Source organism: Bradysia coprophila, unplaced genomic scaffold (genome assembly GCF_014529535.1).
Source record: "Bradysia coprophila strain Holo2 unplaced genomic scaffold, BU_Bcop_v1 contig_373, whole genome shotgun sequence".
NCBI classification, from domain to species: domain Eukaryota; kingdom Metazoa; phylum Arthropoda; class Insecta; order Diptera; family Sciaridae; genus Bradysia; species Bradysia coprophila.
Genome location: NW_023503632.1, coordinates 1,587,242 through 1,602,729, shown reverse-complemented (window position 1 = coordinate 1,602,729; position 15,488 = coordinate 1,587,242). Strand labels below are relative to the sequence as shown.

Sequence of the window (15,488 nt, the reverse complement as noted above, 5' to 3'; positions counted from 1 at the left end):
GTGTACAAACAACGCACTTCAAGCAAAAGTGATACTCTAAATAGGGTACTGAAACTTGACAGTGCTTCATACAAAGTTTTACACTGTAAAAAGAGTGGGGATAAAATTTCATACAAAATAGTACTCTATTTGGCAGCAAATTAATAGCTTGAAGTGCGTTGGTATAAAAGAAGCTTTTTTTGTACAAAAGAAGCTTTTTGTGTACAAAAAAAATTAAAGTTCCATAGGGGTACACACCAAGTTAAAAGAATCTCAACCTCAACAGTAGTACATTTCACACTTAGTAAAACTGTGTTAAAGTACTTTCACAAAGCATTGTTATGAATAAAACGGAATAAAACGTAAAATGAGCCACATTTTCTCCATATCCTCTGTCATTTTTAGTATTAAAAACGGTTTTGCTACTAAACCTTCTCAGGTATTCACATCAATTCAATACACGATTTCCCTCAATAAATTTATTTCGTTGCTATATTATGTCAATGGAACATGACCGAACATAAATCGGTCGAAATCTGCTTAGAATAATTTTTCTTCGAAGAAACGATGACGAAGCAACGTTTTATTTAGGCGATGTTCCCTTGCTATCGGAAAAAAAATCCAGAAAATTCATTCCCACTCCCATACTCTGTCCCACAACAAATTGAATGTTTTGAGTAAGCCACAGTTTTAATATTTTAGATGTTTAAGCATTGTGTACAGGTCCAAAAAGTTGAAAACATAAATTATAACTTTGATAACCTCCGGCAAACATCTTAGACAACATAATGCCAGTTACATTGTATCTATAATTTGGAAGAGTTTTCCTCATCCGCAATCAGAAATACAAACTTTCTGCTGACGAGTTTCGAAACAAACACGAGGAAAAAGACAACTTTCCGCAGATTCGATATTTATAAGAAATTTAAAGACACCGCAAACGAACCAACTATCAAATGTTTCGTAATTTCTTTCCAGAGGCCATAAAACTTCATGGAAGTCGACTATCGGAATATGAACGACAGGAAATCGATAAATATACCGAAATTTGGTATCTGGGATTGGAGTCATGCAAAATTAATGCCAAGCCGGGAACAGCACTTAATTCTGGCTATGATGATGACAACGGTAGCTACAATAAGGTGGGTGTTTGCATAAACATTATGGAATTCGATAAATTAATTCGTTCAAATTTATCTATCCGAACATTTCAGATCATTCACGATCACATAGCCTATCGTTATGAAATACTCGAAGTAATAGGAAAAGGCAGCTTCGGCCAAGTAGTTAGAGCCCTAGATCATAAGACCAATAAATATGTAGCCATCAAAATCATACGAAACAAAAAGCGCTTCCATCATCAGGCTCTGGTCGAGGTTCGCCTATTGGAAGAACTGAGAAAGAAAGATGCCGATGGTACTCATAATGTGATACATATGTTGGACTCATTCTACTTTAGGAATCATCTGTGCATCATTTTCGAATTAATGAAGTAAGTAGACGAACAATCAAATATGAATCTTTGCCAAACCATTTTACGATTTATACAAATGATCATCTTGACGCAAAAGACTATCGATAATTTGTTTTTAAATCGCCGCTGTAGTGCTTTTGTATTTAAATATTTGTGTTCGATTGTGATAAATTAAACCATCGCATCATCAACATCAAATCATTGGTATTCGCTACAAATATAATTGATTTTCGGGGTCAATTCTACCGCACCCATATTTTCGGTTCAAATATTTTTTAAACATTTTTCTCAACCTCTGTCGATGTTTGTTTACCCATGCAAAAAAAAGTGGGAAAAAAAGTTGGGAGATACTTTCACATCTTCACCAGATGCCATTGTAACCAGCTGAAATTCAATCTCGACGTCAAATATAATGAAAAATTCAAAGTCAAACATCCGAATGGATTTAACTTCTTTACATGTCTTTACGGACATGGCTAAATGACTCATATGTGCGCTTGATGTCTGGGAAATATGTTCATGTTCAGAGCACATGAAGTGGATAGGATTTCTGTCCACTTTCTTCATTCTAAATTATTTAGTTGCTGTGTCATCTCAGAAGAGTACGGAATACTCTTTTCTTTATGGAATGCTTTATGCACCTTCGGGTATTATGAACACCAATATATGATAGTCTACCACCTCTAGATGGAAAACGTCTTAAGAGCGTCTCATTGAAAACCGAGAAATTATTTCCCTGAACAATATTCGGTTTAACTTATCGTACCTAATACTTCACATCTGTCTCTGTAGATAAGGAATTGTTTAGTCCAATGGCAGATGTCCGACGGTACGTCTCGGACTGTGTCAAGCGAATGATAGAGCAATACAACTCATCACATTATTGTGATAATTTTGTGCATCTTTTCTACTGTCCCATGTACTGCCTCTCTTTAATAGTATTTTACATGACTAGGGATAAAAAGATAAAAAGTCAAAAACTAAACTTTTCATTTTTATCCCGAGTTATGTAATGGACTTTACATGCTGCAGTGCCGGACTGGCCCTATGGGCGTTCGGGCGATTCCCGAAGGGCCTTTTGATTTTTGTATGGATAAATGACGACGAAGGGCTTTTCGAGAAATTTCTCCATACAATGCCCGAAGGGCTTTTTTGAGCCAGCCCGGCACTGATGCTGAGGGCGTCGAAAGTAGTGCTTGAAACATGAAAAGTACGGTTTTCGACGCATGTAGCATGTAAAATAATGTTTTACGACGCAGGCGAGAAAATAATCATTTTCTCCCCTGCGCTGAAACTTCGGAGGCCTTTGTTGTAAAAAAAATGTGTTGACCTCGGGAAGGAAGGTAGGAAACTTCATTTTCTCGGGTGACTTGTGGCTCTCCCTGCCAACACATAACATATTTGTAAAAGTTGATTTTTTACGTGACTTCACCCATGTATGTATATTAGCCCTACTCACGTTAAAAAAAATTGGTTCAGATCTTTCGGAGGAATGTCGATTTCGTTTCTTTATCGAATCCTAAACAATTCTCTAGAACATCAAAATTGACAAAAAATTGTTTCCAAGTCGCGCAACGCATTTGAAGTTTACATGCAAACGCATAGAAACGCATGGTAACGCAGAGAAACGCATGCATTTTCGATTGCGTTGCGCGACTCGGAAACAATTTTTTGTCAATTATGATGTTCTAGAGAATTGTTTAGGATTCGATAAAGAAACGAAATCGACATTCCTCCGAAGGATCTGAACCAAATTTTTTTAACGTGAGTAGGGCTAATGTATATGCTCAGTACTCAAATGTGTGCTTTATGTCTGGGATACAGAGTAAACGAACTGAAAACGTCAATAGTTTTTCTTCATTCTAAATAGCTTAGCAATTTTTCTCGTCTCAGTACCGTAACATAATACGAACGGCATCGGCTTATTGAATAAATTTTTTGTCAGTGTAAATTGAAAAAGTTTTTTTTTTTAGTGGAATCGTAAAATTGAACACATCTAAGGCAACGCCTTATCCTTTGTGAAATTGTAAATCGATTGCTTTCATAATAAAAGAAGAATTGGTGAAAAGGATCTTACGTAAAGCTAACATCTTTTACGTAATTTTTTTATTAGAGAACACAAGGAAGCTCGGAGAGCCAACGTGTATAACATCACATATGCGTACACAATGAACGGTTGTTTAGATTGAATTACGATTTGATTCCAGTTGGTTGTATGAATACAATATTTGCATTGGATAAAAGGCAAATAAATACCGTAAAACCTTTCATTTATGACACAGCCGAGCCTTTCGGGTTTTGAAATTGCCTGTTATTCAGATTTCGGTCTCCAATGACCCCGAATTACAAAACATCTCAAAGCAATTTTCTTGCATAAAATTTTCGACAAAATTAAATTAAATTTCCTTTTTACGGCGTAAAATTCTTGTCGCGTGCTCGTTCATGTTTTTAGATGGAAAACATTTCAGCATAAATTGAATAACAATTTATACCTTTCTCTATAGATTTTTGTTACTGTGTCGCTCACTGTACATTTACAAATATGCATACTTAGTCGATCCACCATCAGCCTCGAAGTTCGAACATATTTTTGTTGAATTATTTTCTGTGTTTTTGCTTTTTCGGTGAAAAAATATCCAATTTATTCACAAAAAGATTGTTCCACCCATCTTGGTGACGTTTTCTTGTACAAAAATAATTTCTTGTTTTTACAGTCATGAACACTTAAAAGCGCCGTTATCAATCTCACGTGTTCTACACACTCGCAAGGGTTTCACATATGTATGAGTTTCAAGCAGGACTTATCGCTGGGAACTTTAATTCTAAAAATTCTGAATTTCGTAATCCTCTCAGAAATATTCAGAATTTTAAGAAATAAGATTCCCAATAATAAGCCTTGGTCTCAAGAGATGAATGTGTGGAACAAAGTGGACTAATCAAATATGAGATTGATAAGACGACGGCATTTGTAAGTGTTCATGTTCATGACTATTCATTAATGTACATGAAATAAAATTGAAATTACAATTTAAGAAAACGATAATCGTCCTGCTGAGCCTCGTCAAAACAAACGATAATATCGTCCATGATAACATTGCACCAGAGAAATGCAGAGACTCCTGGTAAATATCTATGGGAGAGAATGCGTATGAAATTCTCTCGCATTCTCTCCCATAGGTGCCAGCTGTCATTCACATGTTCCTTCTATCTCGCTGCATGTGTACCAACATTTCTCTGTATTGTCCAGGACGATATTATGTTTGAGTACACCAATTCTGCTCAGAGCCCTCAAAATTTGCGCCCATTCCAAGTTAATGAGTTCCTTTCAAGAATTATTCAACATTAGATTCAACAATCAAATCACTCGTTAAAAATTATTCGAAAAATCAAAGTTCTGTAGGTGACGTTCTTGACGATTACTTAAGACTCCGCAAAAATCAACACACTTGTTCTTCTCTAACTATCGGCACAATAACTGTACTGGACGATGATATCGATTTGGATGAGAATATCGACTTGGGTGATAATATCGTTTTAAATGTAGTGTTTCAAAAACAATCTGGGCGATATTATCATCCAAATCAATATTATCGTCCCAAAAACCGATAAAATCGACCAGTAAACGATAACATCGTCGAGATAAAAACGATATTGACAGTGTTGAAATGTCGCCTCTACTCGCGGCTACTTGAGCTTCAAGATGTGGGCTTCTTTTGCAATTATTTCTGCGTAATTTGATCTAAGAATTGACGTCCTTTTTGCTCAAAAAATCAACCCATCAGATTCAATAAAAAATAAAAAAAAAAATGGGTTAAGACTTCCAGTTATTCGTCGTTATGAAAATTTATGGCCAAGCAGATTCATTATTTACGACTACCGAATAATCAGTCTAAATCGGCATTTTGGTTTAAAAAAAAGTTGATTTATCCATGTAACGAGTCGCACGTTTTGGCATAAAATTGCCGAAAATACGGAAGAAAAATCAATAATTTTTTTCCGCTATACATCAATGCATTAATATACAACGGCAGTCATCAAATAAATAAAATTTTGAAAAACATTTAAACCTCATACCGCGCGTAACGACTTTTCCAATGGAAATGTTATGAAAAAAAAACTAATTATGATTTGACGATTAAACAACCATCGAAACATAAATAAAACAAACGATTATATGAAGCGATAGTAAGCCGCAGCCATACGAAAGTTCAACAGTTTTATTAAACAACACTAAAAATGTCAACTGAAAAATGAAAACAACCGAGATCCCCTTTTCCTAACAACTTTATCTATATAACGATTGCTACCACAATATGCTTGTGGTTTTATTATTTGTTCCACGTTTCTAGCATTTGTTTAAAAACTCTCGAAAGTTATATTATAAAAATTATAGCACCGAATCAAAGCTTCAACTTATATAATATATCCCTTTTGTCAACAGCCTTCATGTTTTAATGAAAAAATAAATAAAAAAAATGAGAAGCTAACCAACATGCTTTTTCGTTGTGGTTTTCGGTATGCAAATGCTTACACGGGGGTCTTGGAGGTTTTGCTTATTATTTTCTCTTCTTCTTTTTAAATAATTATATGATTAACAATTGCGATATAGTCTCGGTTAGATATAGGTAACATGCCACGAGTCGGTACCATAATTTTCTTAAAATAAGTTTACGAAATACCAACAGTTTTTGTTGACTGTTCAGATAAAGATGGATACACTGGTTCTACGCGAACGTACGTACTATGTATGCATGACTCGACCCGGTTGGAAAGGGGGATTGTTATTAAACTATTTCTATTTAAATTTTTCTATGCAAAATGTATGCAGTCTGATGCATTGATTCGTTAATGTTTGCGAACTCGCACAGCAAAGTTTTAATGATGTCGTCCTTGAATGGGGGAAAAAGCGAATGTTTGCTTTAGATAGAAGAAGGAAAATATCTGAACAGAACAGAAATAACAAATAAAAGAAAAACAAGTCCCACACAGTTCGATATTTCATTTGCAAAGTTAGGTTTTGCGACAAAATACCAGAGGCAAGGTCAAGAAAAGCAATCTGGGCTCAGATTACAAACGAACGATACCCTCAGAAAGGATTTGTAGCTTTGCGCGAATTCGTCTTAAACTTATTTACTTATGTCAACGCACTCCAAGAACAGACAAAAGAACAGAATTTAAAGACACAGTGGTCCAACCTTCGCATATAAATTCAGTTTATTTATGTTACGTTGTTTATGTTCGTAATCACTTGAAAATGTTAAACTTACCATGGTGTATTTGACAATAGGCTTTGGTGCAGCGACATCTTTCAGTGAAATAGTGAATCGTACTCTATCGGTAGAGTTGACAAAAAATAGAGGAAAGAGAATTGATGCCGTAATCTCTCTTCAGATTGAATACAGTGTTACAAAATTTTAATAAATTCCAGGCCTCAGAGCGTTTGGTGGTTAATGTCACTTACATATTATACTTGGAATAGTGATTCATGCCCTCACGATTTTTCGCCCTCCAATAACTCAATCTATAACTTAGTCTTATTCACATCCTTATCGTGCATCTGATGCAAAGTCTCTACTTCAATGGTCTTTGCATACATTTTGCTATAAATAAAGCCACACTAACCAGACCTCATCGGTTATTTTTACCGTTGTTCCCGATAACATATGATTAGCCGTACCTAAAAGGTTGTTGAAAATTCCAATACGTGGAAATTTCCACGAACACACAGGCACTCTCAACAAAGTATTTATGCGCTTACATTGCCGAACAAACTTCATCAATCAGACAAATAATTTTGAATTCAATTATCACAAAACTTTCGTTATACATTTGAAAACAAGTCTCGAGAAGTTCCCCCCGCGATATTGTCATAGAGCATAGCATCGGTAAAAACAAACAAACAAACAACAAAATTGCTGTTTATCCGTTTATGGCATGTTTTTCTATGCATTGCATATTGGCATGGTATTTATTTTTTTCTTTTAAAAAGATACAAATCTATTTTAAATTCATATTTATTTAGGAACTTAGATACGTATTATAACACAACCGTCGTTTATTGATCATTTTTCATTCAACGCGGAATATATAAAAAAATAATATTTTGCTACGTAAACATACGAATCGCATGTCGTTCAAAAATTTTATCGAATCAAATTAATCAGGACATAAACTGTGCCGTGTTTAAATTGTCAGAAATGGGGAAAAAAGGCTTTTCGTATTTAAATACAATCGGCGGATTATTAGGGATGTAACTGTGTGGTCGATCTATCATCTATGAATATTCTTTCATTTTCTCATTCTTAAAATCCCGTGTCTGTCACACCTCATCCCCACATTTTTCTCGGTTTGATGTGTCGCTGTTCCAATTAATTCTGTTAGCTTTTTCTAAGAAATTCCATCAATGAAGCTTCTTTACCTTTAAATTAGAAAATTGTCCCTTTTATCCTTTTTATACCTACGACTGCCACGTTTTCTACTTGTGGTAGGCAAAATCCATTTCATCCGTGCGGCGTCTATCACCCCATTTTCTTCACGCAAATGCGATGATAGTATAGGATGGCGTTCTATAGTTGATGGTTGACGCTCTATGTGACAGTTCGGGTGAAAAAATCTGTATTTTCTCACGTCTTGTTTCTCCCATGGGGTGAGAAGCAGTTTTTTCTCTTTGCAACCGTCACTTTGTTTTGGTTTTGAAAATGGTAAAACGAATTGATGTGCTTGTTTCATGGATAGAAACGGTAATTCGCACCACGCACGGATGAAAAATTATGTGTTCCTCTTGGTAAAGAAATAACTATGTTCGTCGTCTATGTGATGGGGACGAAAAACAGCAGGAACTTTATAATGAAAAAACTCCCACCAATCTTTACGCTCCATGGCTCCAACCACAAGCTTCACCCTTGCTGAAATTATCTCTAATCTGACCCACTGTGCAAACTAATAACTTTTTCATTAATACCACACATATAGCGCAAACATGTTGCATAACAATCTATCATCGAAATTAATTTATTCATAATTACATTTAACTGCAGTCTTTCACTGTTACAGTCAATTCTGCATCTATAAATTACCTGCCGCAGTGTCAGTGCCATTGCTTCGCTAATTTATGCTAATAACGTTGATCTTTACCATATTTCTTTACATTACAAGCCGATCACAAAAAATAGACCCGAACGTGATTGATGTGGGCAAAAAAATGTGTGACCACGAGAATCACAGTTGCATTCTCTGCTAACATTTAACTAATTTCGACAACATTATCGACATTTGTGTTTATGTTGTAGTTTATTCGGCTCATCCTAATTTTTGGCGACTTTTTTTTGCGAATTGCCACGCGTTAGATTGATGGGAAAATTTAATTGATCGAAATATCAAATCAGGTAAATTTGGTAACAATTTTTTTTTGGAAGGTTGATGCGATTGTATAAATTAATTGAACGTTATTCGAATGGGCATAGGTTGTAAAGTGTGACACTTTTCGGTGATTGCGTAAAACACACAGAGTTTTGTATCAATAGCAATATTGATCGACTTCAATAATCATTAGGCCTGTTCATTTTAGAGAAATAGTCTCAAATTCATCTGGCATGGTGTCTATCTGGTCCGGAAATATTGGACCCGTAAATTTTCTACATTCTACTACATTCTATTCGGCCTTTGATTACCTCCCAAATGAAACAAAAATTACGAAAAACGGATGAAATTTGCTCGAGTTATATGTAAAATACACATATGGCCCTAGTAGCGGCCTTAGGCCAAGGACCCAAATTTAATTTTTTCCAAATCAAACAAAAATTACGAAAAACGAATGCAATTTACTCGAGTTCTATGTAAAATACACATAGGGCCCTAGTAGCATTTCACTTCTAAGGCCCTAACTCACGGTCCACTCACCCGATTTTAAAAAACTTTTTTTTCCTGGATTGGTATTGACAATACCTATCATTTGCCGTGTCATTTACTTTTCCATCGTTTATTTTGCCATAAATATCACCAAAAGACCTTAAATCACTTAGGTGGCCCTAACTCACGAAGGGCCGACCCGAATATGCCCATCTTCGAACTTAGCCTCACTATTTCGACTATCTTTCAGGGAAAAAAAAAATTTCGAAATCGGATTTGATTTACTCAAGATATCGACGTGACAGACGGACAGACTGACAGACAAAATTTTTATTGCAGATTCGTCATCTATGAACATAGGCAAACACTTTGCCCTTACCGTCTGCTTCGAATTCCATCAATTACACACGGCATCGTAATCCTATAAGCCCATTTGTACTTCGTATGGGGCTAAAAATACGGGTCCAATATTTTAGCCTTCCGGACCAGATAGACACCATGCCAGATGAATTTGAGACTATTTCTCAAAAATGAACAGGCCTAATAATCATGCATAAATTATCTGAAGATTTTGTTACAGTCAGAGGCAGTTAAATTTCAGCATGAATTTGCTTCAGCTGTTTTTCAGCTGATCCACACATTCAATCAAAACTGTTTATACTTCTTTACACGGTTGAAGCTACTACACGCAGTGGTGGTGGTAAAACCGTTTAAAAATGTATAAACAGTTTTGATTGTTTGTGGGGATCAGCTGAAAAACATCTGAAGTTCATTTCGAAATTTCACAGCTCCTGAATGTACTTCGACTTTTCAAATCTCACTGAATTTAATCGGCCAAGAAAATGAACTAATCTCATTAAATTATTGGCGACAACCATCGCTACTGGTTTCTACGATCTGTAAACGGCACAAACCACAAATTATGGAATAACATTTCTTGATATTAAATGCTTGCTCTTTCTAAGATTGAACCGATGAAATAGGTTACACGTAGCTGTTTAACCTAAGACTTTAATTGAATCAACGAAGTTTTTATTTCTTACTGGAAATAAAAATGGTCACTAAGACCAACGGGAAGGTGGTGACAACTTTATCAACCATCAACATTAAAGTATCAATTTCACACACACCTCGACAGATGCCAAGAAAATGCTTTTAAGTTTTAAAGAAAATCTAATTATTATCCTTGAGCTGGCAGGTTGGTATCAACTTACTGCCTCATAACAAAGAGTGTCAAAAAGAGTGTTAGAGTTACGACATGGGGTCATGGCTTTTTTGTGGGAAATTCTGTTCTAATCGAATCATTCATCATCTAATTTCAGTCATTTTAGTGCTAATTGACTGAGATCTGCAGTCATTGTTTAGGCCCATCACATGAATATTGTTCTCGAGTATACCATTATGGTCGTAAACGCTGAAAAAGTTCTGGAAAGTACTAATCCGTTTATAGAGAACGATAACAGACAGGGTGGGTTTCTTATCGAATAAAAATCATCGTTCTTGATTTCCACTTAAGCTTTTAAAAGCGTCAGTGACCCGTTAGGTACCAATGCTGCTGCTCGAAATAAAATCATAAATTTCATTTCCATAAATAGACCGATAATCTAGTTGACAACCTAATCCCAGGCATAATAACCAGTTTTATTACCACAACCATAAAACCGCATAAAGTCACATAAATTCGCATTTATCACTGGAAGAAACTGTTGCGATTAAGTCTTAACAATAACAGATAACACCGCACGTTTTACACTATCATTTATAATACAAGCCATCATGTGTGTCTGTGAAATTTATTTCCATTCTTCATCCCCCGTATTTATGGTACCATACTCACCCTATCGCATGTGTGGGTGGGTAAATAGTTTCCCATTTCAGTTTACATTTTATGCGAAAAGTTTTTACTTTCATTCGTCCTTCGCAAAACACTTTCTAAATATAAATGATCTGGGCAGGGTTTATTGTTTGGAACTTGAATTCTGAAAATCCAGAAAAATTCCGAATAATTCTGAAATAATTCCGAAAATTTCGAGGAGATGAGATTCAGATTTTTCGGAAATCTGTTAGAATTATTCGGAATTATTCCGTAATAAAATTCCCATCAATAAGCCCTGATTCATTGTGTATTGTTGATTAAGAGATCGTACGATGCGGGCTCTAATTTGGATTGTTTTCTACTTTCAGCATCAATTTATATGAACTCATCAAGAAAAACAATTATCAAGGCTTCAGTCTGAGTCTAATTCGTAGATTTGCTAATTCGATAGTAAAATGTCTTCGATTGCTGTTCCAAGAAAACATCATTCATTGTGACTTGAAACCGGTAAGTGGCTCGTCTATTTATAAACTTTTCGTCTATTATTATCACGTTCAAATTAGTCAACGTAAATACCATCTCAACATCTAAATTCGTAGATAACGATACGAAAAGCCGATACCTCGGTATTACATGACACGGTTCTGTGTATAATTTTCCAATTTTCTATTTTCCAAATAGGAAAATGTGCTGCTCAAACAAAGAGGAAGTTGTTCGATCAAAGTAATTGATTTCGGAAGCTCATGTTATTCGCAAAAAAAGGTTTACACTTATATCCAGTCAAGATTTTATCGCTCACCAGAAGTTATATTGGGCTTATCGTATGGGACACCCATTGATATGTGGAGTTTGGGTAAGTGTTTGTTTGGCTGTTGATTATTTTTCATTGAAACCGTACTGGGATAGTAAGGTTGTAATATTTGACTTCCCGATGTCGGAGTTAGCTTAATTAGCTTAATTTGAGACAAAAACTTCCACTGACCATTTGTCTATTCCGCTCTTCTTTTCCATAAACATTTCAGCAACCTGAATTTTCAATCTTTACCCCTTAGGTTGCATTCTGGCCGAATTGTACACCGGATATCCTCTATTTCCCGGGGAAAATGAAGTCGAACAATTGGCCTGCATAATGGAAATATTGGGTGTACCACCAGAGGATTTGATAAATACAGCGACCAGGAAGCGGTTGTTCTTCGATGCCCGTTGCAGTCCACGCTGCGTAACGAATTCGAAAGGAAAGAAGCGCAAGCCCGGATCGAAAACACTAGCGCAAGCATTGCGTTGCAACGATCCGTTGTTCAACGATTTTATAAGCCGATGCTTAGAATGGGATCCAAAGAAACGGATGACACCCGACGAGGCTGTCACCCACGAATGGTTACAGCCCAGCTCCAACTCATCGTACAATTCATCGAAATCGCATCGGGAACGACAAGAGCGCCAGGAAAATGCCGAAAATCATTTAACGTCGCCGAAATCACAGAAATTTCAACGAGCTCAGCATTCGACACCTAATCAAACGGTTCTTCCAGAAATAAAAACCCCCAGCAAATACACGCAAAAGGTGTATAAAGAGCGGACAAAAGGTAAATGGATCGACGACCAACTGTGGACGATTAAGATAATTAACAAAAAAATTTGTTTCGATTTGCATTAGGTTTGACACTGTCAGCCAATGACCTAGAATCGGCCCAGCATTATACCACCTTACAACGATTGTATCCGACGCGAAAATCGTCCAACACCTCCAGCCATGCTGCTGCCGTTAATATTAAATTTGCCAATCACAGTTCCGGTATGACACACTCGCAGAGTACGGGCGACGTGACGTCAATGTTCGGCCGAGCATGACCGGACTATCAGATCATTCGCAAATGTAATCTAGTCAAGGCCGACATTGAACTGTTTCGAAAGTGACTGATAAAATGGATGAAAAATTGAGAAAACTGAGAAAACAAAAAAAGAAAATTTTGTTTCTAAACTGCAGAACCAAAGATTTTGAAGAAGAAAAAGAAAAATAATTTCCCCGTTCTTTGTCTTCTTCTTATGGTAAAATTAAACGAATAATTTCTGTTCGCTAAGACTTTTGTGCATAATATTATAATATCCCACATCTTCCTTCTTTCAATAATTTTAGACTTAATTTGTACAACTTAAACAATAATACGATTTAAGCTGAGTGTATGATTTGTGAAGAACCAACCAAATTCTGAAATTATTTTGAAACATTAAAGAAGTCAAAAGAAAAAGGCAAATCTCTCGTTTATAGCTGTTAAGTGTTAGTGGAACAATCATTTTTTGAAGTAGAACTTATCGCGCTCTCTGTATATTAAGACAAACTCAACAAAAAATAAATCTTTGAAAAAATTCTAATCACCACACGGTCAATAACAGCCCATCAATGAACGAAATGCTCACCATAAGTAGTAATGAAACGACATGAAGACTGTATTAGTTCTGTGTAAATTTACAATGAGTCTTGAAACAACGGTTCTAATTTACGTGGCAATCGCATGATGATTTGTTTTTGTCGGACAAGTTTGAGAACTGATGACCACATTCACTTAGTGAGGGGCATTGTTCAATGCTTTTAGACTATGTAATGCGTGATGACCAACGGTTCCTATAAAATTTTGTGGTGCACATAGAAACGGATCTTCAGGTCACACTTAAAGGTGCGGGAAAACAGAAAAAGTATTCTTTTCAAAGACTTTTAAACACTCAAATTGTGACAATAACAACTTTCGCATTGTTAACTATTCACGAAAATTATTACATCCGAAGATCGTATAAGAAAATGACGGAAAACAGGCAGGAAACTGTAGCGGGTTTCCTTTTTTGTGGGCAATTTTCTTATGTCATTTTCTTTAACGATATAAGAGGTACAATTTGAGTATTTGGAAGTCTGTGAAATTTTTACTGTTTTCACGCACCTCCCTTCATTCCGATTGTAAAATTGCTCATCGTTCAAACGCATGCCACTCAAACTGTGTTCTTTTGTAGAAGCCGTACTTAGACCACCAATTTTCGCAATCTTCATAGGTTAAAACGACAGAACTGAGACTCAATTCACTCAACCACATTATTGTTCGTTTACTGAATCCAAACGGTAATGCATTTCCTGATTGAACTGTAAAATCACAAAAATATTGGCTGTCTGCTTTTCGTTAAATTGTCGTCAATTTGTTGAACGGATAAGTTGTTTTGTGTTTATTTGAAAGATAAAAAAAATACTTTCGGTCAGGTTGTGTTGAAGCGACTTGATCGGAATAATTGAGAAAACTGAATCGGCCAAAGTAGATAACGTGAGAGTAACAAGTACCAAAATTTTAAAATTGTTGATGGTTTTAGATTGTAAGGCAAGTAAAATAGTCATTCAAATGTATAGACGAGAAGTGAATGTCAATTTTGTGTGCGGAAGAAATGTGAAAAAAAAAAACTGAAAAGCGATTCATTAAGAGAAAATGTTTTGTTTTCCATTTAATTAAGTAAAATGCTACGCAATTGATTTTCATAGTTAAAACTCTGTAGTTCTGTCGTCCGCTCCTAAATAAAATAAAAAGTATTACTTTCGAAATGAGGCGACCAATCTTGTAGACATTAAAGGTGTTTAGAATAATCGTAAAATGATTTTAGTGTGGATCATTTTGTAAACTAAAAAGACTAACTAAAAATAGAAAATATTTCCTGCAAAATGAGCGGGAAAAAATTAAAATTAGAAAAAGGGAACATTTTGTAAGCAAAGAGAACGGATTCAAATAATTTAACAGAGAAAAGGAATTTTATCTCATCCATCAGACAAACAAAGAAATGTGTAAAAAATAGAAAATAAATTTAAATAAAAACTTTAATATTGTGCGTAGTGAAAAAGAAGATTATCATAGCCGTTTTCTGTCACACTTTATCAATTATCAATTCTATTACAATATGGATTACCAGAAATTAAATTAAACTGAGACCCAACAGAAAAATAATGAAGAAATGAAGATACCGGGCAGCATGAGAAGAAAATTAATACTGGAAAAATTGTTGAATTAAATTATTCTATTATTTGTTTTAATATTAGAATTTAATGGAAGTAAAAAAATGATAATAAAAATAAATCAAATAAAAGAAGAAAAACCGCAAGTTTCACTTTAGTTGACCCGAATCAGCTACTTCATTTATTGAACGTAAGCTGCAACGCAAGGGGTAAGCGACTCGGGTAATTGACGACACACCATCAATGGAATTATCGGAGTTACCGGTAAATAATTGTAATTGATGGAAATACGAGAAATCGATGTAATTAAAAGGAATTGACTAAAAATACATTCCCGTGAAGTTTCGCCAAAGTCAAATCACCAAGAAAAAAGTAAATCGCAAAAAAAA

At 35.3% G+C, this 15,488-nt stretch overlaps 1 protein-coding gene across 5 annotated transcripts in view; it reads left to right on the top strand.

Annotated features, from left to right (window-relative positions):
* The window catches only part of LOC119081940 (dual specificity tyrosine-phosphorylation-regulated kinase 2), a 52,009-nt gene extending 36,883 nt beyond the window's left edge, over positions 1-15,126 (top strand). For all 5 annotated transcript variants that reach the window (XM_037191204.1, XM_037191203.1, XM_037191201.1 and 2 more), the window contains exons 4-9: positions 958-1,121; positions 1,194-1,471; positions 11,486-11,624; positions 11,799-11,970; positions 12,170-12,703; positions 12,775-15,126. In XM_037191204.1, the coding sequence (XP_037047099.1) occupies positions 958-1,121; positions 1,194-1,471; positions 11,486-11,624; positions 11,799-11,970; positions 12,170-12,703; positions 12,775-12,968 (1,481 nt within the window). In that variant the 3' untranslated portion in view covers positions 12,969-15,126. The remainder of the gene's footprint in view (positions 1-957; positions 1,122-1,193; positions 1,472-11,485; positions 11,625-11,798; positions 11,971-12,169; positions 12,704-12,774) is intronic.
* Positions 15,127-15,488: the final 362 nt, after the last annotated feature.